Here is a 22,830-nt window from a genome sequence, read left to right as displayed (position 1 = left end):
TAAAAACTTTGCTTTGTTTAAAAAGCAAAGTTGGCTTGCCTGCTGGTCTTAATCCTTTATCCTTACATGACTCTCCTTCCCTGAACCCTCTGAGTGGGAGCACACCCCCGACTCCCCACGGGGTTACCACTCACCCACATTCCCTGCGTCAGAAGCCGAGGCATCCTCGTGAGGCCTTAGTCACTACTCCTGTCACCTACCTTCTCGAGGCCGCTGACCCTCAGAGTCTTGATAAGCTCAGGTATTTTAACTTTCACACTGGAGTTTGGAGAAGTTGGGGCCAGAGGAAGTTAAGGTACCACCTCCTCCAAGAGGTTGAGGCCCTCAGATAGATGTCAAAGCCGGCTGGGCCTCATGACCCAGTTCTTGCTCACCCCACAATTCTGGCTTCACATTCTGCTGAGTTAATATCTTTAAGTCCTGGGGCATACACTTGGGTGGTAGAGGACTTGCCCTGCCTGTGTGGGGCCTCTGTTTTCAGCTCCAGGACGTTGGTACATTAATTTGGGCTCCAGGGCAGTCAGGGTAAACAGTATCATCCTCAGCTGCACATGAGGCCAGCGGCTCAGTCTTAGCCAGAGGCTCGTAGACCTTCCTTCCGCATAGTGCGTTCTGCCATCCTTAGGGTGCTGAGCCGAGCAAGACGTTATTAATGAGTGGATGATTTGGAGTATAGCAGCTATCCAGTAAATAATCCTTGCATTAATGCAAATTATCTTTTTCTTTTTCTTCTTTCATTCATTCTCTCTCTCTCTCTCTCTCTCTCTCTCTCTCTCTTTCTTTTGTTCGTTTCTCGAGACAGGGTTTCTCTGTGTAGCCCTGGCTGTCCTGGAACTCACTCTGTAGACCAGGCTGGCCTCATCCTCTCGCCTCCCACCCAGAGGCTTTCGCAGCTGTTCCCCTCAGCCTCTGCCCTGTTCCAAGTGACAGAGCAGGGCAGACCAGGAAGCTCCTTTCCACCAGCTCTGCTGGCTTTACCCCAGCAATCCCCACTCCAGGGAGTGGGGGGTGGGCCTTCATTCGCCAACCCTCAGCCCCGCCCCCTCCCTCCTGCCCCATAGCCCTGGACACAGTACACAGGGCCCAGAGTCCCTCCTGGAAGGGAAATAAAAGGAACTGCTCCAGTTCCCATGGCTGTGGTCAACACTTCCATCCCAGGGCTCAGCCTCGAGAATCCACATTATATTCCAGGGTAAGACTCCTCCCCAGAGCACCCCCCTGCTTGCTTCTGGGAATGGGGCTTGGGATATAGGAGCCAGTTCACTTAGACACTGGGGTCAAGATGAGAACTGGGGTGTGTCAATGGTATGGTATGGAAAGGGGAATCTAGCGGCAGTGAGAGCCAGGTCTAACAAAGCTTTGTGTTGTCGTCCCCATGGAAACAGGGTAAAAGCAGGAAGGACCGGACACCCAGGCAGAGGGCTCAGAAATTCGTGTCCCAGGGCTGGGGATGTAGTAGCTCCAGTGATTTAATGATTGCCTAGAACAGAAGGCACTGGGTCCTGTCCCCAGTAGGTAAAAGAGAGAAAGAACAAAAATAAAGACCTACAGACTCAAGCTGGGGCAGGAGTGGTTGGACCCGTGTGAGCCAAGCATGGGGCGGGGATGTAGAAGGATCAAAGGTGTTTGGTCAGCCTAGGCTGGAGAGTGAGACCCCGTGTAAAAATAAACACACAAGCACTTGCTGCAAGTGCACACCAAGAGCGGGGCTTTCCTGCCTGTGTCAGGATGGTGGTGGTGTAGGGTCTGTCTCGGAGCTAAGGGATGGATCCTGTGCTGCAGGTACACTGGACACTGCCCGCTACTTCGGTTCAGCATGGGCCAGACCTATGGGCAGGTGACTGGTCAGCTACTCCGAGGCCCTCCTGGTCTAGCCTGGCCTCCTGCCCACCGCACACTTCTGCCTCCCATCCAGTCTCCAAGATCTCCTGTGATCTCCAGGGGGAGGCTGCCTCCCAGGCGCGGGCATGAAAGGCTTAGCTCCAGCATAATCCCTGGGTATACAGGTTTGTATAGAGGTCTGAACGGGTGTCCCTTCGAAGAGAACGCGCCGTGAACTAACACATCTTCTCTGTCAGGTTTTATACCACGGGCACAGTTCATTTTTGCCAAGAACTGCAACCGGGTTTGGGCTGAAGCTATGAGTGAATTTACACGAAGGCACGGGGAGCAAGAGAGCCATCAACTGCCAGACAGAGCCAAGGGAGAGAAAGAAGTGGAAGAAGACCAAGGGCTGGAGGCAGAGGAGCCACCGCTGAAGCAGGAGTTGGCACATGTGAGATGGGGCAGGCAGGTGGGGTGGGTGCTCGTGCTTTGCCTGGGGGCACCGTGGGGCACGGGGCACGGCTGCCAGCTGTCTGTGGGGCGCCTGAACTCACAGTTCTTTTTCTTTCATTGACTTCCCTCATCAGGCTTCCCCCTACTCCATGGATGATACAGATCCCCACAAGTTCTTCATGTCAGGTGAGAGGAAGTGGGTAGTGACCAAAGGCGAGGGGAGACCCCAGGACGTCTTGACTCAGCATCTCCCCCACCCCCAGGTTTCACGGGCTATGTGCCCCGTGCCCGCTTCCTCTTTGGCTCCAGCTTCCCTGTGCTCACCAACCAGGCATTGCAGGAATTTGGGCAGATGTGCTCACGGGGCCGGGCGTACAAGGACCCCAAACCTCTCTCCCCACTTCCCAGGCCCACGTTTCAGAATCTGGGTCTCCTACCTCACTACGGAGGCTACGTGCCAGGTTAGAAGAGCCCGTGAGGGGCTCCGGGAACTGCGGTGTGTGTGCAGGTGGGGGGTGCTTTGGCAACTGGAATGAACAGACACGGAGAGATGTCCGACCCTGGGATTTAGCGGTAGAGAGGAAACTATGAGGCAGCTCAGTGGGGAGTTGGGACCAGATTTTAAAGGGCAGTTTGGAGGGTCTACGCAACTGGCTTTTTCATGCCTCTGGCTACATACATGACAGACTCTTGGCCACGCAGGATATAAGTTCCAGTTTGGCGGTACATTTGGGCATCTTACCCATGATGCTCTGGGCCTCAGCATTACTCAGAAACAGCTCCCGGCCTAAGTACCTGGATTCCAAGTTCTCCCTTCTCATCCTAACCCAGTGAACCTTTGGAATGAAGAGAGGTGGGTCGGGGAGGGGCACAAAGAAAATGGCTTGGAGGCTGAGCACCTTTTTATTATTAGGTGTAATAAATAAATAATAAATAAATAAATACATACATAAACAGAAGCCTGGGCTCCTCCTCCTTACTCTGACGACCAGGCACCGGTCGCCGCCTATTTACAGCATGGAGGGGCTTAGGACTCTGGCCCCAATACTGTTAACCATCTTCATTATCAGTTGGCCTAGTGAACCTACCAATGACCTCTGGGCCAGGAAAACCGGGCAGCCCAGCACTGAGTGTTCCTCCCCTCCTTCCCCGGGTGGAGGTCTGGGACACTGAGGAAGGGAAATTAATACTGAGCACGGGGAGCAGGCGCCAGCACAGAGATCCGCGGCCCCAGCTCTCAGCATACTTTTCATAGCCAAGCCTGAGGCTTGGGAAGGACTCTCAGGCTCTGAGTCTCGGGGGATGTGAGGGTCCCTGAGGCCACCAGCATGCACAAGCCTCAGTTTTGACTGCTTCCAGGAGGTGAACTTGGAGTTGGGGTCAATGTCACATAGGCCAGAGGTACCAAGCCGGTGTCAGGGCCGCGGCTGCAGCGCAGCCAGTCTCCTCCAGCCGGTCCCAGCACCCGGAGGATATCTCCTTTGTGGAAGCTCAGTTGTCCAGGGCCTGTGGCCAGATGGTGGCACAGAGCCTGTACCTCGCTGGAGAAACAACAAGGTGGGGTCGGAGAAGCCCTGTAAACAGCCAGTCTAGTTTCCCAACACTCAATTCCCCTGGGCGTACCACGGAGGTTTGGAGGGCACGGCTGGAGGGTTCTCCCTGGGCTCGGGCTCCCGACGGGCCCCCATCGTCTGTGCTACCAGCTGGAACACAGACTTGTCCAGGCTCAGCCAGTCCGACGGCAGCCTAGGGGAGAGCAGACAGGTTCTGGTTCTGCCTGTGTCCTGATTTAGACCAGGCTTGCCACACCCCTATACCAGTATATATGCCAGCAGTGACTCTCACCTGTTCGTGGGCCGGGCTTCCCGCTGAGATTTCCGAGAACCAAAGAGATGTCCCCACTTGATGCCCCCAGGTGAAGGCTCTGCGGTCCCTTCCTCATTTTCCGTCGGTGGGGCAACAGGCCCTTCCCTCTCTCGACTACGCCTCAGCTCAGCTAGCACTGAGTCAGGGGGGCTCCCCATCCAGAAAGGCCAGCCCCTTTCTTGGCCAAGGGCCTCCTCAGGGGCAGGGCAGGCCTCCGCCCCCTCTACCACACCTTCCCGAGGCGGCGGGGGCGGAGCCTGGGCACTGCCAACTCCTTTCTTCTTCTCACTGCCACTGCCACTGCTGCTGCTGCTGCGAGGGAATCTAGAGCCCTCAGCGGTGCCATCGATGTAGACCTGGGAGCTCTGCATGAGCTGGTACCACCAGCCAGCCTGACCCCCTCGGGCCCACTTGCCATGATCTGAGCTCCCCGCCACCACTGCCACCTCTTCCGCGTCTTCCTCATCCTCTTCTCCACCTTCTGAGGCACCCACCCCCTTCACCCGTTCCCCAGGAGCCACCCTGTCCATGTCTCCAGGGCCCTCCTGGCCTCGGGACCTGGCCAACTGCAGTGTTGAGTGTGCAGACAGCAGTAGGTCCTGGGACACACGCAGCAGTTCCTTGTGCTGCCGCTGCTGCTGCCCACTCTGCAGCAGCCGGTGCTGGAACAGCAAGTCCAGGCTGAAGGGCAGCAGGGCTAAGGGCTGTAGCAACAGCAGCAGCTCCTCGAAGAGGCCTGGGCACACCGTGTGTGCCGCCCGCAGGAAGCCCCAGGGCTGGTAGTGGGTCTGGATGATATCTAGGGAAAGAGAGGGGGACAGATTCACACTCATGAGTCTAATCTGGCCTGACAGGGGCACTGAGAAGCAACCGGGACAGCCACTGCATGCATCCCCACAAGCTGTGGACATTGCTTTTGTCTGCACAAAGGCTGCTGCAGTGTGCCGTGCACACACCCCAAACAGCAGCTCTGGGTTTAGAAAGGAAGGCTGGAGTTCATGTCCACCCTAACTGCCAGATCCCCTAAGCCTGCTGCTGCTTCAAGGTTCCAAGTCAAGTAGAAGCCCCAAACTCTGAGAATGAAAGTCTGGAGGGTCCTCCCCAACGTCCCGTACTGAGGCGGTTAAGGCAGAGCAGGCTGTGGGTAATACCTTCATGGTTATACAGGTGATTAAACCAGAACTCCAGCGACCGGATGCTGCAGGAAGACAGAGCAAGAGTTTAGTGTTGTGGATAGAGCCAGGTAATGAGGGGATAGGTGCAGAAGAGCAGCTCCGGGGAGGAATACAGATGAACGTCTATGGCGGGGGCTGCCTGGTGCACCCTGCCATGTCAACGGGGTTGCGGGGGGTGGGGTGAACACGAGATTCACAAGTCAGTCCATTCTTGGAATGGAGACAGCTTGCATGGGAGTCAGGGTGACTACTGACTTGAGGGGACAGGCTGCTGGGGACAAAGGGGACGACCAGGCTGCCACCACTACCCCACACTCCTGGGACACGTGTTCTAAGGTGAGTTGAGCTCTCAAGTGGGATTCAGAAGCCGAGCTGGAGCTGAGACATCACCGTTTGCAGACACCGAACACTGAGAAACCCAGATTCTTTCTAAACAGGCTAGGCCATGGCCTCTGAAGTGGAGGGGCCTGATGGTGGGAGGTGTCAGTGCCTGCCGAGAGGCTGCACCTCGGTGGGGTAAAGGCATCCCAAGGAGCAGACACCCTTCTGGTCTCCTTCCAGGCAGCCAGCCCCTGAGAGGAAGCAGAGCGATGGTGGGGCTGGCTGCTTACATCTTGCCGTTCTGCACTCACTTGAGCAGGCCAAGGATGAAGGCGTTGAAGCGCATGGTGTGACTGGTGAGTTCTGGGAACTGGCTGACTTTGTTGTAGAGGCCATGCAAGACCTTGGTGGATGGGCCTGGGGAGAAGGCGGGTTTGGAGATCACGTTTCTAACTTCTGAAACCCCAAAGTCAGTCCGGAGTCCAGGGCTGCAATCTAGTACCTACCTAGCTGTGTGGAAGCCTCGACCACACTCCAAGGCATGTTTTTACGTTGGCCGATGATCACATCCAGTACGAAGGCCTTGAGTCCGTCCTCGAGCACGGCCTGGACTGCAGGGCATAAGTACTTCAGAACCAGGTGGCCGACATTGGGGCTCACAGAACTGTTGCCCAGCTTTGCCTGCGGATACATAGGGCAACCGTGAGAAGCCTCACCTTGGTCTGTCTCAGTCAGACCCTCCTGGATGTCCCCGGGCCATTTCTGTCCCTGAGTTCCATCCCGAGAGCAGAGGGAGGCCGGTCGAGTCTGCAGGGCATAGCTCAGCTCTCGACAGTGTCAGCATACCTTCACGCCAGGATCCCGGCTCGTGCCAAAATGGGCCACAATAAGGTCCACAGCGGTGTTGACAGCTTTTACCAGCCCTGTGAGGGAGAAGTGGCTGTCGCAAGTCCCCTTGGGGAGATGCTAGCCCACCTGGTGGAGGCGGACACCTGAGTGGGGAAGAGGAAGTTGCCCCTCCCCACCCACGGTTCTCGTGGGTCTTTCCTTTTCAGGGGGGTTGGCTGCTCTCTTCATGGAGAGCTTTCCCTCTCTGACCTTTGGCTTTGTTTGGCTCTACAAGCAACTCCGCCTTCTTGGCCAAGCTCCTGCCCCTTGGCCCACTTGGTTACTTCCCCTGCAGTAGCTCCTGGACTACTGGCCACTAACCTACTGACCAGCATGCTCCTGCCAATCCTTGTCTTCTGTTACCCACATGCTTGCCCAGAGTTGCTCCAACTACAGTCTTCTATTAGAGTACTTGGGGGCTCTGTTTACTAATGTGTATCTTTTTAAGATGGTCTCACTATGTAGCTCTGGCTGTCCTGGAACTGACTAGGTAGACCAAACTGGCCTGGCACTCAGAGAGCCACTGGGTCTGCCTCCCAAGTGGTAGATTATCATGCCAGGCTCCAGGAAATATTTTTAAATTATGTACCAGCCTCTCTCATTGTACTTAATTTGGTGAGGGAAGGGGCTGAGGCCTGATTCTTAAGTTCCTGATACGTGGCCCTCATTCACTCAGACACTACACAAACTTCTACTTCTTGCCCTAATGCTCATGGACTCCTTATTGGTGTTTGGGGTTTTAAATACCCAAGTCTTCTGAAGGAGTTCCTAGTAGGGTACCCGACACCACAGGCTCAGATGGCGGGATCCCTGGACCAGGCTGGGTGTGGCCATGTACCTTTTTTCTGAAGTATGTCGATGGATATGGCCTCCGAGTTGCCATCGGGAGACAGACAGAACTCAGCGGGAGGCTTCTCGGTTAAGGAGAAGGGGTCCTGCAGGTCAGGACAGGTCAGTGACAGTGGCTTCGCAATCTGACCTGGAAAGAAGAAAAAAGAAATCCCGAGAAGCTCTCGGCCAGGCCCTTCTCAGCTTGCCCTGGGTACAACCAGGGGACCTTGGTCACGTACCATTCAGCCGGCAATTCAGATGGCTGGTTGTGCCGAAAGAACCAGGGAACTCAAAGATGGGGTTCCTGCGGGCCAGCCGAGCTTCCGGTGGCCTTCGATCTAGGCTTCCTGACAAACCAGGTGGCCCTAGTGGGTTCTTCCTCCTGTATTCCCGCCACTTGAGGGCCTGAGGGGACAGGTGGTTGGCTGGAAGCAGAAGCAGGAGAGAGGAAAAGTTAGAAGGAGCCAGTATTTCTTGGCTACCCGGCAGCTGTGTAAAATGCTAGGGCTAGGCCGACGAGTCAATCACCTCCAGGCGCTGTGGACGTGACCCCCGCTGAGAGCGTAAGAACCCACCCAAAGGAGATGTAGGCTTGCTTGGGATGAAGCTCGTACCATTGTTGGGCCTGGAGGCCATGCTGCCCTCACCACCTCCTCGAACCAGACTCTCTGCCCGGGTGAAGCCAGATCTCCAGGAACCCAGAGGGGGTAAACTTCCTGTGCCATGAAGCCTGTACTCAGCCAAGGTCGGAATCTTCTGGTCCTCCTTCGGTGGCTGCTGGGCTGTGGCAGGGCGCACAGTAGGAGGGCAGGTATGGCTCCATGGTGATACACTGTCTGCTGCTGCGCCCTGCTCTGGAGGCGGGGAGCAGGAGGTAGAGGCAGAGGAGTCGGTGCTAGACCCAAAGGGGCCGGCACTCCGGACTGGGGAGTAGCTTCCCAGGGGCGATGGCCGTGAGGTCTCTGGTTCAGGCCCAGCGTTTCTGGCGCCTCTGCCAGTGGCCTGCGATGTGAATGGCTGCGGCTCTCCTGAGGGAGCTGGGGCTGGGCCTTGAGCAGTAGAGATAACCAGCGGGGCGGGCTGCTGTGCGCGGCTGCAGCCCGAGAGGCTGTAGAGCTGGGAGAGGCTGTGCAGGGCCCGGGCCTTGGCCAGCTGCTTGGGGAAGTGATGTTGGAACACGAATGGCTGGATCGGTAGGGTGGTCGGCCTCTGTTCCTTGCTGTAGCGAAGGACGGGTCGGCTTTCGGTGCCACCCCCTGTAGCAACAGCGATGGAGAAGGGCTGAGTCTGTGAGACACTGAAACCCAAGCGGGAGGAAGAATCACAAGGATCCAATGGGGATAATGGGCTAGCCTGGGCTACAGGCCCTGAACAGGGGCAGGCAGGCAGGCAGGCAGGCAGGCAGGCTCCTCCTTTGTGGAGGGGACGCTGCTCCTCCCTGTAAGTCTGCCCTGCGTTTTTATGACCGGGATTGCCTTCTGCCTCTCCACTTTCTCAACTCTGCAGGTGTCAAGGCATGTTTGGAGGCTCCGTGCTCACCTCACTGAGCAAGTGCTCCCTTGCAAAGGTAGCTGTGTTTCAGACTTTCACACAGATGGCTCCCGGGCCCACAGCATCTAGTTCCCCTTCACCATCCTGCTGTGGAAAGCTGCTGTGGAAAGGGCTTTGCTTTCGTTTTAAACGAAAACAGCCTGGCTAGAAACATTGTTCCTAAACCGTGTCGCCGGAAGCCTCTGCACCCTTCTCATCTACAGACTGCGCGGGTTTTCCTGATACCTTCCATTTCTGTCAATGGCAGAACCGCCTACAGAGTCAGTGCCAAGATGTCGTTGACTTCAAGTTCTACCCATCCACCACCCTGTCTCCACTCACTCACACACTCCACTCCGTCTTTGAGCAAATTCGGCAGTAAGACAAGTATTTACTTGTAGCCAAATCGGTCAGACTTTTCGTTTTGTTTTTTTTTCGAGACAGGGTTTCTCTGTGTAGCCCTGGCTGTCCTGGCACTCACTTTGTAGACCAGGCTGGCCTCGAACTCAGAAATCCGCCCGCCTCTGCCTCCCAAGTGCTGGGATTAAAGGCCTGGCCACCACTGCCTGGCAGTGGTGCTCCCAATCCTGATCTCTCCCATGATCCCCTCCTAAGAACTTCAAAATCCACCTCTGCTCTCTTTGAATCGGGCTGTTTTCCAACTCTGGGGATTTTTTTCCCAGCCACTTTTCAGGTCAGTGGTCCTTAAATCACAGGTCCCAGAACTAAACTGAGGTCCGGAACAATGCAGGGTGCCACGGTATTTGTTAATGAACTGGTATCTCTAAAACACCGTTCATGCTGCAGCTATCTAAATGAACACAAGGTGGCGCCACACACTCTTCCAGGGCCTAAAACCCTGGGCGTGGCTCAACAAGAAGCTGGAGGAATTCTTTTCTCCACAGATCAAGAAACTTATTTGTGTTTGTTTTTTGAGACAGAGTCTCATGTAGTTCAGACTGCCTTTGAACTTGCTGCGTGGCTGAGACTGGCTTTGGATTCCCAATCCTCCTGCCTCAGCTTCTAAGTGTTGGCTTTGTTACAAGTCTGAGCCACCTTGCTATACACAGACCAGGGAAATTTATTTAAGTTGTTGTCTCAAGTTAAGGCCACTCAGCTGGGAAATAGCAGAGCACAGAATGTTGCCCAAACCAGAGTCGGCTTCTGGGGCCAAAGTTCTTGACCACATCACATTACACACGCAGTGATGTCAGGATGGGTTTGCCAGGCCATCTTTCTTACTCGCGTCACGGAGTCATGAGGGATGCGTACACAGGCTCATAGAGTTCAGACTCATGCTCCCTGCCAACCCCAGTGCTCAGAGGACAGCCTGTCTTCCTTGACAACACACCTCCACCACTCAGTCCTTAATCATACCTAGTCACTAACGCCCTGGGGCCTCGTGCCTGCTGTGATCTGCCTGAGGTTTCATCAGTCCCTTCCTGCTCAGCCCTCTCACCTCGTTTCATTTCCTTTTTGTAAAGTGTCGGGAAGAATTTCCTACATGTTTGCTGCCTGTTACTCTTGACAGGATTTCCAGAAAAGTTGGGACCAAACACTCTCAGTCGCTGTGTCTCTAGGGTCTGGGCACACCTCGGGAACCGAACAGTTAAACGAACAACTCTCTACTTCTGATTCAGTCTAATCTCCTCTGCCTCAAATCACCTTATATAAATCTGATTTTCTTGAAAAATGAATTTATCTGTGGTTGTTGCTCAGAGAATAAAGATCACACGTGCTGCGTACCTGGGAAGCAGCCCCAGTTCCTGGGTTCCTTCTTACAAGGTAGCATCCAGAGTCCCAGGGGCAGCCAGTCAGTGCTCTGTGTACCAAGGAAGGGAGCCCCCCCGCCCCCGCTTGCTGGAATCTGCCTCTGGGCATGGATTTGGGAATGGTTGATGCACATTTTGCAATCTGTTATTCGCCCCAAATCAACTCAAGGACACTTTACAAATCGGATCTCACTCTGGCCTCCGTCTGATTAGCTTTGTTCTGCCAAGATTTGGCAAGATCCCTTTTCTCAACCGCCGACCCCGCTGCTCAGGTCTCTCAGGAGGCGCCTCAGCTTCTTCCGGTCGTGTCCAAACTGGTTCTTCCTTGGCTATCCGTAAATTCAACCAACTGTCAACTCATTTGTTGGCTTTAAAAAGAGTGCACAGGATCAGGGGAAAGACGGGTGACAGGGTCGCTGGAGGCTGCCCTGGAGAAGTCCCACTGGGACTGGGGAGGAAGCGCTTCTGGTAGAGAGCCTGCCCAGTAAGGCAGTACTAAGCCGGGTCAGTCCCAAGGGCTTAGCACACCCAGAGGTTCATTCCTGTAGTCCCAGCAGGAGGCAGAGGCAGCGGCCTCAAGGTCATCCTTGGCTACACAGTTTGAAGATGCTGGGATTCATAAGACCCTGCCTCAAAATAGTTAAAAAAAAAAAAAAAAAGGTAAACCTTATTTCGTGTGTGTTTATGGGAAGAGGCATGCGGAAATCATGGGCTAATTTTTTTCCTTCCCCCATTTAGACTCTAGGATCAAAGAGCCTATTGGCAAATGCCTTTACTGGCTGAAACCACCTTTCTCCCTGACCCAAGAAAAATACTTACATGTTTAAAAATATTAAAAGTTAAATTTTTGAGTCTAGTGAAAACACTTCAGTGGCTGCTGGCCTGCTCCTCCCGTCTCTTCCTCTTTCCTCTCCTTTTCTTTTTTTTTTTTTTTGTTTTGTTTTGTTTTTGATTTTTGTTTTTTCGAGACAGGGTTTCTCTGTGTAGTCGTGGCTGTCCTGGAACTCACTCTGTAGCCCAGGCTGGCCTCGAACTCAGAAATCCGCCTGCCTCTGCCTCCCAGAGTGCTGGGATTAAAGGCGTGCGCCACCACGCCCGGCTTCCTCTCCTTTTCTTTTGTTCCATTATCTTGGATGTGTGGTGTCTCTGTGTGCGTACACACGTTTGTATGTATGTGAGTATTTGTGGAGGCCCCGAGTTGATACTGAGACTCATCCTTGACCACCCATCTACCTCAGACCCAGAGCTCTTGGATCTGGTCAATCTTTGTAGCCTGCTCTGGGCGTCCCTGTCTCTGCCTCCTGAGCCTGGAATTATGGGTAGGCTGCACAGCTACCATGAATTGGTGGTGGCATCTGCAGTTTCGAGGGTGGTGACTGTGATACCTGGCAAGGTGCTTTAATCACCAAGCCACCTCTCCAGACCCCCTTTAAAATATTTAAACATTTTGAGACAATATAGATCTGGCTGGTCTGGAACTTGCTATGTAGAACAAGCTGGCCTCAAAAATCACAAAAGTCTACCAAGCCTCTTTGCCTCATGAGTTGCTGGGATTAAAGGTGTGTGCTACCAAGCCTGGCTGAAATACATATTTTAATGATCACTGTGTGTGTGTGTGCACGTACAAGTGTGGGAGTCAGAGGACAACTGGGCAGAGCTGGCTCTTTCCGTTCACGTAAGGTCTAAGGATTGAACTCAGGTTACCCAGCTGGGACCACAAGGGCCTCTACCTGCCGGGCCACCTCGCTGGTCCCATCTTAAACTTCTGATTGATTTTTCAGCCTTCGCTTCCTAAATGCTAGAATGACAGACGTGCCCGACAAGCCCAGCTTCATCTCCAACCTTGAGGGTTGCTCTGCTCAGCCCTTAAGTCACACTATCCATCCCCTGGTTCTATTCTTGTTTACTTTGTAATTCCACACATTCTTCATGGATGACCAGTTTTAACTACCCCTCCTCCCTCCCTCCCTCCCTCCCTCCCTCCCTGGCGGGGTCTCTGTAGCCCTGGCTGGGTGAGAGATCACCGAGTAAGTAAGGCAGTGTTGCTTAGAACCCACAGAGGCCCACTACCGTTCCTAACCCAGTGACCTCCTACTCCACAAGCAGGCTCTCCTGTCGGGAAGACACTTCTCCACACACCTCCCACCCAACCCACCAAGGAGCTTTCTAAAATGCAACTCAAAACGTGCCATTAAGCACATGGAAAACCAAACCAAACAATACCAACACAGCCACTCTCCTGATGAAAATCCTTCAGTGGTTCACCCCCACCGGCAAGGCTCTGCTAAATTAGTCTGCACTGCAGTTCCTGGAAAGCGCCAGACTCTGCGCCTGCGTGGCTTTGTACATCACGGAATAGCCTAGAATGTTCTTAGAAGAGAGTCTACAAAACCTAACCCTTATCTTTCTTCCAGGCTTAAATGTAAACCGTTGAGTCCCCCTAACTCACCAAAACTAGCAGAGATGGCGGTGGGCTACTTGCACCTTACACTGCTACTTTACATGGCTTCTTTCTTCCCTTTTGTTCTGTCCTTGCTTGGAACCCCAGGAGGGCAGATTCTCTCGCCAGCACTGCTCCAGCACAGACCCTACTACAAAGTAATCACTCGAAATGGAATCAACCATGGCTGCTGGCTTAGGAGTCCATGGTGGACTGGAAGGGTCAAGGTTCAGTTCTGCTCTGCCTTTTTCTTACACAAGTGGTCTCATTTTGTTGCTCACCCTGGCCGCCTGCCCTCAAGCAACTCTCCTGCCTCAGCCTCTGGAGGCACATGCCAACCTGTTCAGCCTCTTCAGTGCAGGATTACCATCAATGATCAGAGAGCAAATGCCACTTCTATCGAGTGTGGCTTCCCTCTTGGGCATGTCCCTGAGATGCGTTAAGCCCTGAAAATCCCTGCATGTCCACAACTGGTCTCTGTCAGTCATGGCGTCACCATTTCCCAGGACACCAGTCTCCAAGTCCTAGTGATCTATCTACGTGGCACTCTCTTCTCCCTGTCTCCACATGTGCTGGACCAGAAAGAGAGGCCCAGGCTGGTACGGAACAAATGCATATACACATCGCGGTGTTCTCCGAGTTTCTTACCGTCAGCTCTAGCTCTCGCATCCCTCTGGGTATGGCTGTTGGCTGGGCTCCCCGAGAGAGCAGGCCCAGGATCCATCAGCTGGGCCAAGGGTCCCTGCCCAGCGGCTCTGAGGCTAGGAAGTGGCATCTCGCTGGCCTGGGAGCCCTGACAAACCTGGGTGGACCAGGGTTCTGGGCCAAGGAGGTCCAAGCTTGGCCCCAAGGGCAGGGATGGCAGGCTATGGCTACATCGAGCGCCCTCATCAAGTGGGGCTGCCCTGTCTTGCTGGGCTTCGTGGATGGGTGGGAACTCTTGGGAAGAATCTCCAACGCTCGCCCGCAGTGGTGGGGAGCCGGAGCCCGCGGCTTTCTTCCGGCCTTTGGCCAACTCAGCGAAGGAGGTAACCCTTCTGGGTGGGGACGCGGGCCCAGCTAGGGCTGCAGGGCCCTCACTTAACCGTACTGGGCAACTAAGCATGCGCTCTAGTGAGCCCAGGCGGACAGCGGGGCTGCGCTCCAGGCTTCGGTCATAGCTTCGAGAGCGCTGCCGGCCAGTGTTGAGGTTAGGGGGGGAAGTATTCGTGTACACCTGCCCTTCAAGTACAGTGGGGCCCATGGCGGTTGCTGCTTCTGTTGGGGAACCCACTGCTTCTTGTTCCTCTGGCTGGATGTCTGGCTTCTGGAAGAGGTAATACTCAGAGGGCTGGTTGGGGTCTGGGTCTGAGCAGGGGCCTGGTGGAGGACTTATCTTGGTGTGTTCTTCAGAGCAACTCGTGATGGAGGAGCCAGCGGGGCTCGGGGAGGACTGTGAGGACAGGTCACAGGTGACAAGTTTATAGTAATTCTGTGTGGCCACAACAAGGCGGGCCTGGCTCTGGAAGCAGGCTGTGAGGTCAGCCACAGCTGGGCAGGGCTCAGAGTGTGGGCGGTAGGCGTTGCAGTTGGCATCGAGCTCAGGGGATGAGACATGAGGACAGCCACAGCCCTCTTCCCTGTCCCCGTTCTCAGGGTGGTGGGACTCGCAAGACATTCTCGACTCAGCCGGGGAGGGCTGCAGGTCCAGGTAGAAGGCTCCAGGGTCTGCATGGCTGCAGAAGGAAGAGTCGCTGCAGGACTGAGGGACAGAGTTGAGGTTGGCACGGGAGCTGCCGTGCATCTTATTGTAGAGGGTGCTGAAGGTGACTAGCACGCCGTCGGAGCTGTTACAGGATGAGTCGCTGACATAGCCCATGGACTGGTCAGCCGCCTCCGACTGACTGGACGTACTACTGCAGTGGCAGTGCTGGGTTCCCGAGCCAGAGCGTCCAGGGTGTCTCGGGGATTCGTCGGAACTGATCTTCCACTCTTGCTCAAAGGAAAAGCCAGAGGTATCACTGGCCCCGCCTCCACTGCCACTCCCCCCGTGTCCCCCACACTCGTCCAGCTCCATCCTCTCAGCTTCCAGCTCTGGCCGGCAGCAGTGGCTGGTGCTGCACTGGGTCCCCAAGGCTGTTGCTGGGTCCTGTTCCTGCCCCTCCACCACTCCAGGCCGACTGCGCGTTGCACCCCAAGGCCTGCCCTGCCCGGGGCCGGACGGTGGCAGCTGGAAAGAAGACAGATGGAAGGGCTGGCTGGTGCTGTGCAGGTGGAAGGACTGCTGGGTGACACTGTCACCAGTGCTGCCGTCATGCAGGTCACCGAGTCCTGTCTCACCCACACCTTCCTGCACCAAGAAGGGATTGTGGCGCTTGGAAGCTCCGGGGCCTCGTCCATCCCGACTCCTACTTTTGACGCTGTCTGAAGACCCTGTAGGTGCCCCTGGCGCTGAGTGCAGGCTGGGGTACAGAAGGGAGTCAGCTTGTCCTAGGTCGTGGTCAGGCTGGGTGAGGCCCAGCTCCGGGGGGCAGAAGGGATTGGCTCTTGTGCCCCCACCGCCTCCGCCTGCGCCCCCGCAGCACTGCCTGTCTGGGACTTGGCAGTGCACTAAGGGGATATGGTGGACGATGAGGGTCTCTCCAGTCAGCTTAGGGGGGCTATCCATTCTGGAAAGTTCCAACAAGGGCATCAACAGCGCCAGATACTGCCTTTGGAGCCCAGTGGGGCACAGCACATTTCATCAGGAGAGTTTGACACCTGGAAGAGAAAGGGAACCTAATGTCACCTCCCTGGAGATCAGGGACAGGCCCTTCCCCAAACTATTTTCAGATGGACAAGAATCCACGGGGAATAAAGGGTCTGGGTCACAGCAGAGCTCTGAGAGCACGGGCTAACAACACACACGGGCACACCTGCACGCTCTGCACCGCACGGGCTGACAACACACACGGGCACACCTGCACGCTCTGCACCGCACGGGCTGACAACACACACGGGCACACCTGCACGCTCTGCACCGCACGGGCTAACAACACACACGGGCACACCTGCACGCTCTGCACCGCACGGGCTGACAACACACACGGGCACACCTGCACGCTCTGCACCACACAGGCCCAGGTCCAGAGGCCCCGCTTCACTTTAGGGTCACTGTGTCTCCAGGTCCAGTAAAAGGCCAGGCCTCTTTTAATGCCACACATGAAGGCATAGAGCTCAGGGGCTTGTTCCTCCTTTTTCCTTTTTTACAATTACATTTATCTACTGTGAGAGAGCGTGTGGTTGTGTGTGTGTGTGCCCCAGTGTGTGTATGGAAGTCAGAGGACAACCTGTGAGAGCTCTGTTCTCTCCCTCCACCGTCTGAGTCCCACATGCGCAACACACACACACGCACACACACACACACGCACGCACACACACACGCACACGCACACACACATGACATAACTAAGAAAAGCTATGTAGGATGTCTGTAGAGCACAAGGCACTTAGGGAAGGGACAGCGATGCCTGCACAGCTATGGAGGGCAAGTTTACAGATGAGGAGAACAGAATCAGACATGTATTACATGCTCATAGAAATCAGCTATAATTTTGTAAGAAATGTACCTAAAAACATGCTATACCAGTTGACCACAGACTGCCAGCATTTATTCTTCTTCCCTATGGGCCAAGAACCTTTATGCCTCTGATTACTGTGGGCTACTATTGGTTTTTTATTTATTTACATTCCAAATGCTGTCCCTCTTCCTTGTCCTCCCTCTCCTCCTCTAAGAATGTGGGGCCCCCATGGGAATCCCCCCACCCTGGTACATCATATCTCTGCCAGACAAGGCAGCTCTGATGGGAAGGAATACCATCGTCAGGCTACAGCTTTAGGGAGAGCCTCTGCTTCAGCTGTTGGGAGGCCCAGGCTGCTGCATATGTGCTGGAGGCCTCGGTCCTGCCCATGTGTGTTCTTTGGTTGGTGGCTCGGTGTCTGAGAGCTGTGTTGCTACTGTAACAGACCTTCATGAGCACAGCGGAGGGGACACTGGATAACCACAAGCATGGCTGACGTAGACCTCTCCCCACAGGGGGGTGAAGGGGGGCCGCTCTTATCCCCAGCCCGGCACTCTGTCATACTCCTACACAGACCTGGCAAACATGGGGCCTAACACAGTTCTGATGCTTGTTTGGGTCGGGGCTCAGACCCTTTAAAGTACCCCGATTTGGCTTTGTTGTAGCCTAGAGCAGTGGTTCTCAACCTTCCTAACGCTGCGGTCCTTTAATCCAGCTGCTCATGTGGGGGTGACTCCCAACCATAAAGCTATTTTTATTGCTACTTCATAATTTCGCTGTTTTGAATCATTATGTGCTAATACGTGATGATATACAGGATACCTGATATTTGACTCCTGTGAAAGGGCTGTCTGACTCCCAAAGGGGCCACTATGCATAGGCTGAAAACCAGCAGCCTAGAACCTTTGCTACTGGGGTTTCCTGGAAAGTCTCTATCCAAGTTTTACCTCCGAGAGGCTGAAGTTCCATCAGCCGTGAGGTCCTCTGGTCTCTTGGCCTGTGTAGAAATGACCTCTTAAAACTCTTTGCCTGGGCTGTCGGACTCAGGCCTCTTTCTCCTCGACTCCCCAACACTAATTTCTTCTGATCTATCAATCTCTCTTCTCCCTTTACCTACTCTGGCTCTAAATCCCCCATTTACTTTCTCTTAATCATTTAACTGAACCTTTGACAGCACTGACTGCTTAAAGTTTAACTCATTTAGACCAAAGGGCCAAGCTCCTCGTGTAGAATACAGTGAAGGGCCAGGCAAGTTACACACGCCTAAGGAAATGCATTAAAGGGAAATGCAAATGTCCAATAACTGTATGACTGGGTGAGGGGCAATTATAGTAGCTTATAATTAAACATAATTACACATTACAATTATGTATGTTAAATCACATTAAAATTAAGCCTTCTGAGAGGAAGTCTCCTTTATGGGATTTGTAAGTGCTATTGTGTTGAGTGTGATATTCAGGATGGACGCGGAGAAGCAAAAACTAGAGACGTTAAGCTAAGTTACCAGGTTAAGAGTTATAGAAGGGGCTGGAGATGGCTCAGCGGTTAAGAGCACTGACTGTTCTTCTGAAGGTCCTGAGTTCAAATCCCAGCAACCACATGATGGCTCACAACCATCTGTAATGAGATCTTCTGGGGTGTCTGAAGACAGCTACAATGCACTTACATATAATAAATAAATCTTTTTTAAAAAAGTTATAGAAGAAAAAAATAAGAATAAAAAAAATTGGAGGGGCTGGCGAGATGGCTCAGTGGGTAAGAACACTGACTGGTCTTCCGAAGGTCCTGAGTTCAAATCCTAGAAACCACATGATGGCTCACAACCACCTGTAATGAGATCTGACACCTCCTTCTGTTGCATCTTAAGATATCTACAGTGACTGGGCAGTGGTGGCGCAGGCCTTTAATCCCAGCACTGGGTAGGCAGAGGCAGGTGGATTTCTGAGTTCGAGGCCAGCCTGGTCTACAGAGTCAGTTCCAGGACAGCCAGGGCTACACAGAGAAGCCCTGTCTCAAACAACCAAAAAAAAAAAAAAAAAGCTACAGTGTACTTATTTATAATAATAAATAAATCTTTGAGCCTGAGCAAGTGGGGACTGAGAGAGCAGGGTTGACCAGAGTGAGCAGAGGTCCTAAATTCAATTTCCAACAACCACATGAAGGCTCACAACCATCTGAACAGCTACAGTGTATTCATATACATAAAAGGAATAAATCTTTATAAAAAAAATTGGAGACAGGGTCTCAGGTATCACAGGCTGTCCTTCAAATCCACATCTAGGCAAGCATGACTGTGGATTCCTGGTCTTCCTGCCTCCACTTTCTATGTGCTAGGATCACAGGCATGTACCGCCATGCCCAGCTTATCTGCACTAAGGACTTAGCCCAGGTCTTCATGCATGCTAAGTAAGCACTCTACCCATGGAGACCATTGTCAACCCGAGAGTAACCCGTGGTAAACCTAACCTAATGGTTGTGTTTCTTACCTCATCAAACCTCACTGTGCTTTCAAAGGATACCACTAAAAATATAAAAAGTGAGTCAGGGGACAGGTCAGATGTAAAGGGCTTGCCAGGCAAGCATGGACACTTGAGTGTGGACCCCAGACTCTGTATTAAAAAGGCAGGGCACAGGGTCACACACCTGGAAACCCACCACTGGGGAGGCAAGGCCAGGTAACTGCTTAGGATTCTCTGGCCAGCCAGCCTAGCCTGCCTGGAGAACCCCAGGCCAGTGAGAGACCCCGTCTCAAAGCCAAGGTCGTGAGTAATGACCCCTGAAGTCAACATGCATTCACGCATCCACACATACACCAAAGCCACCCCACAGAATGGCAGAAAAGTATGCTTAACTCATATGTCTGACAGTGGTTTCTAATCAAATTATACAAAAAACTCTTATAACTCTTCTGTCCTTCCTTCCTTCCTTCCTTCCTTCCGTCCTTCCTTCCTTCCTTCCTTCCGTCCTTCCTTTCTTCCTTCCTTCCTTTCGAGACAGGCCTCCTTGTAAATATCTGGATGGTCCTGGACTCACATGTACACTAAACTGGCTTTGAAGTCACATTAATATCTACCTGCCTTTGCCTACAAAGAACTAGGATTCAAAGTGTCACTATGCCCATCCCTGAAGAGATGCGTCTTTAAAGAAGACATACGAGTGGTTTAACAAGAAGAAAAGACGGGCAATATCATTAGTCATTAAGAAAATAACAGCTGGGCGTGGTGGCTCACGAATTTAATCCCAGCACTCAGGAGGCAGAGGCAAGCAGATTTCTGAGATCGAGGCCAGCCTGGTCTACAGAGTGAGTTCCAGAACAGCCAGGGCTACACAGAGAAATCCTGTCTCGAAAAAAAAAAAAAAAAAAAAAGAGAGAGAGAGAGAGAAAGAAAGAAAGAAAGAAAGAAAGAAAGAAAGAAAGAGAGAGAGAGAAGGAAGGACCCCAGTGAGATACCACTGCTCTCCCAACAGGGCCCCCAAACCAAAACAACACAGCAACCAGAAGCTTGGTGACAGCACGGAGATTACAACCCTCACAGGTGGCTGCGGCACTGTAATGGTACAGGCCCTTGAAAAATCGTCTGACCGTCCCTCAGAATCTTACACAGACTGGCCCACAAGACCCAGCAACCCCACCTCTAGGACTGAACTCAGAGGGGAGGGAGAAGTCGGCCACATAGAAGCCACTATAAACGTGCTCACAGCAGCATGCACGGTAACCAAGACCACGGCGAGACCCCAAAGCTGATGAATGACTAAGTATGTTCTGTACCAGGTAAAAAGGAGCACAAACGCCATGTATGCATGTGGTGGGCTATTATTTGGCAATAAAAGCTTGAGTCACTAGAACATGCTGCAACATGAATGAGCCTTACAAGATGGTATTCCGTCACAAATGACTCCTTTGTGTGGTATATGACTTACATGAAATGTTTTTTTTTTGTTTTTTTTTTTTTTTTTTTTTGGTTTTTCGAGACAGGGTTTCTCTGTGTAGCTCTGGCTGTACTGGAACTGACTCTGTAGACCAGGCTGGCCTTGAACTCAGAAATCCGCCTGCCTCTGCCTCCTGAGTGCTGGGATTAAAGGTGTGCGCCACCACGCCTGCTGATTTGAAATGTCTAAGGCAGGAAAACCAGCTGACACGGAAGGCAGATCAGCAGCTGCCAAGGGCTGGGGGGTGTGGGACAACTGCTTAATGGTTATGGAGGACCTCTGTGGGGTGATAAAAATGCACTGCTATTAGACACTGGCAACAGTTACACAGTGAACAGACTGGTTTATCAACTGTATTGAGAATGTGGCTATACCAGGCTAGCCAAGGCTACATAGAGAGATCTTGTCTCAAAAAACAAAAACAAAACCCACAGAAGATTATGGTTCTGGGAAGAGGAGTGAGACATAAAGTCTGCTGGGGGGTGGTAGAGGGGATGGGCATTTGCAGAAATAAAGTAAGAACAAAATGGGGAATGGGGAACAATGGCTTAGTGACATGATCAATGGATGGGGTTTTTTAGGATGCTTTGATATAAGAGAAAACAAGACAATTCCCCCTTACTTCCGAGTATCTCCTTTACAAGAATATTGGGTCTCACATATGTGTGCATATGTGTAATACACACCCCCACATACCCACAAACAGACTACACGCTATGAAGGTAACAAGGATGACAAGACTCTAACATTCCAACAAGGATCCATTAATTGAAAATATACAGTTAGGTGTGGTGCATGCCTTTTGAAACCCTGCCCACCCCCAAAAATGTGTGCATGGGCCCGTGGTGTGTGTATGTGTGCACTGTGTGTGTGTGTGTGACTTAAGCAACCCTATGCTATTAGCTGAGTGTGGTGAGGTCCTGTGGTCCCAGCTCCTTGGAAGGCTGAGGTAGACGAGTTTCTCCAGCCCCGGATTCATAGCCAGACTGGGTGCACAGTGAGACTGTGGCTCAAAACAATGCCAATGTGGTGATCTGAGCACTGACTTACAGAGCAGATAGAAGATGAACTGTATAGATATGGTCTTTTTCTAAGTTATTTTTATTAATTTTTATGTTTATATGCATGGGAAATACAACAAAATATTCATAGTGCAGATCTCTATTGAGCAATTCTGGATGATTTTCGTTTTTTTCTGTTCCATCTATAGATAATACATACCATGTACATAAATAATAGTTTTCTGTAAGTAGGGGGATTCTCTTTACATACAATATTAGATTTCCCCCTAGGGTTCATAGATACATCCAGGCAAAACAGCCACATACATTTTTTTTTTTTTAAATCAGAAAAAGGGACCTGGAGACACAGCTCAGGGCCAGAGTTTTATAAATAAGTGAGCAAACAATAAAATTAATAATAAAAATTAGGAGCCCTAATTTTTTGGACATTAAAAAAAAGGAATGAAATGGGAGCTGGGGAGGTGACCCCCATAACCCCAGCATCTGTAGGGTAGGGAGAAAGGTTAGGAGTTCAAGGCCAGTCTGAGCTACAGTCAAACTAACCTGGGCTACTGAGTCTGACTCAAACAACACAAAGAGGAATGATGTAATAAGCCATTTGACTTTGCCTCAAACACCGCAGAAAACACGCACGAGTACATCTGCGACTTCTTCCCTGGGAGTGAATGTAACACTGTGGCCGTAGGTGAAGAGCACTCTGAGATGAGTGAACTCCTTCGCACGTGTTGTTCCTAATTAAATGAAGAGGAGGAAGCTCCCAGGGAAGACGAGCCTCCTACCTAAATCTAACTCTGTAGGCAGAGTAGTGGCTCAGCCAGCAGGAAGATGTGACATCTAGGCGTACAGATGCAGGGAGTCTCCAGTTCCATCTAAACATCCCCATAGAGTCACAGGCATTTTCATGGCGAGGGCTTGCTTGCTTATTTTTGAGACAGGGTCTCTCTGTATAGCCCGCCCTGACTGACCTAGAACTGGCTCTGTAGCTGAGGCCGGCCTTGAACTCAGAGATCTGCCTGCCTCTGTCTCCTGAGTACTGATATTAGAGATGTGTGTCATGATACAGATTTAACACACAAGGAAACCAAGGCCATAGGGTATGGGTAGCTCACTCCCAATCACAGCTGAAATGGCTCCAAGCCTGGGCACGTCCCCTCTCAAGGGTGTCTACTACCACTCATTCTCAAGGGCTTGAGGCCAGTCCTCTCCCTCAGGTCTGGCCATCACCCTCACACACCTGTT

The 22,830-nt window shown here is 52.5% G+C and overlaps 2 protein-coding genes across 8 annotated transcripts in view; one reads left to right on the top strand and one right to left on the bottom strand.

The window, feature by feature from the left end:
• The first annotated feature begins 1,057 nt into the window (after positions 1–1,057).
• On the top strand, positions 1,058–3,230 carry Cimip2b (ciliary microtubule inner protein 2B). 3 transcript variants are annotated; one of them, XM_021160199.3, is made up of 6 exons: positions 1,058–1,192; positions 1,783–2,006; positions 2,079–2,275; positions 2,412–2,463; positions 2,541–2,738; positions 2,980–3,145. In XM_021160199.3, exons 1-6 carry the CDS (start codon positions 1,131–1,133, stop codon positions 3,066–3,068), a joined length of 822 nt encoding a protein of 273 aa, XP_021015858.1. In that variant the 5' UTR covers positions 1,058–1,130; the 3' UTR covers positions 3,069–3,145. The 3 variants fall into 3 exon arrangements, with proteins under 3 accessions (XP_021015858.1, XP_085695508.1, XP_085695507.1); XM_085839382.1 differs by having other exon boundaries at positions 1,082–1,192; positions 2,686–2,738; positions 2,980–3,230; XM_085839381.1 differs by lacking the exon at positions 1,058–1,192 and adding an exon at positions 1,406–1,515.
• Rusc2 (RUN and SH3 domain containing 2) overlaps positions 3,167–22,830 on the bottom strand; it is a 46,316-nt gene continuing 26,652 nt past the window's right edge. For 4 of the 5 annotated variants that reach the window (XM_021160197.3, XM_029475906.2, XM_029475905.2 and 1 more), the window contains exons 2-12: positions 13,749–15,839; positions 7,973–8,614; positions 7,598–7,783; positions 7,366–7,506; positions 6,486–6,562; positions 6,146–6,320; positions 5,951–6,056; positions 5,295–5,341; positions 4,123–4,942; positions 3,901–4,023; positions 3,167–3,818 (exon numbers count right to left, since the gene is read on the bottom strand). In XM_021160197.3, coding sequence (XP_021015856.1) covers positions 3,617–3,818; positions 3,901–4,023; positions 4,123–4,942; positions 5,295–5,341; positions 5,951–6,056; positions 6,146–6,320; positions 6,486–6,562; positions 7,366–7,506; positions 7,598–7,783; positions 7,973–8,614; positions 13,749–15,771 — 4,542 coding nt within the window. In that variant the 5' untranslated portion in view covers positions 15,772–15,839 and the 3' untranslated portion in view covers positions 3,167–3,616. The remainder of the gene's footprint in view (positions 3,819–3,900; positions 4,024–4,122; positions 4,943–5,294; positions 5,342–5,950; positions 6,057–6,145; positions 6,321–6,485; positions 6,563–7,365; positions 7,507–7,597; positions 7,784–7,972; positions 8,615–13,748; positions 15,840–22,830) is intronic. The other variant, XM_085839380.1, reaches the window with a different exon arrangement.

Source organism: Mus caroli, unplaced genomic scaffold (genome assembly GCF_978045245.1).
Source record: "Mus caroli unplaced genomic scaffold, Mus_caroli_1 scaffold_6, whole genome shotgun sequence".
Lineage (NCBI taxonomy): Eukaryota > Metazoa > Chordata > Mammalia > Rodentia > Muridae > Mus > Mus caroli.
This window is presented reverse-complemented; position numbering and strand designations above follow the sequence as displayed.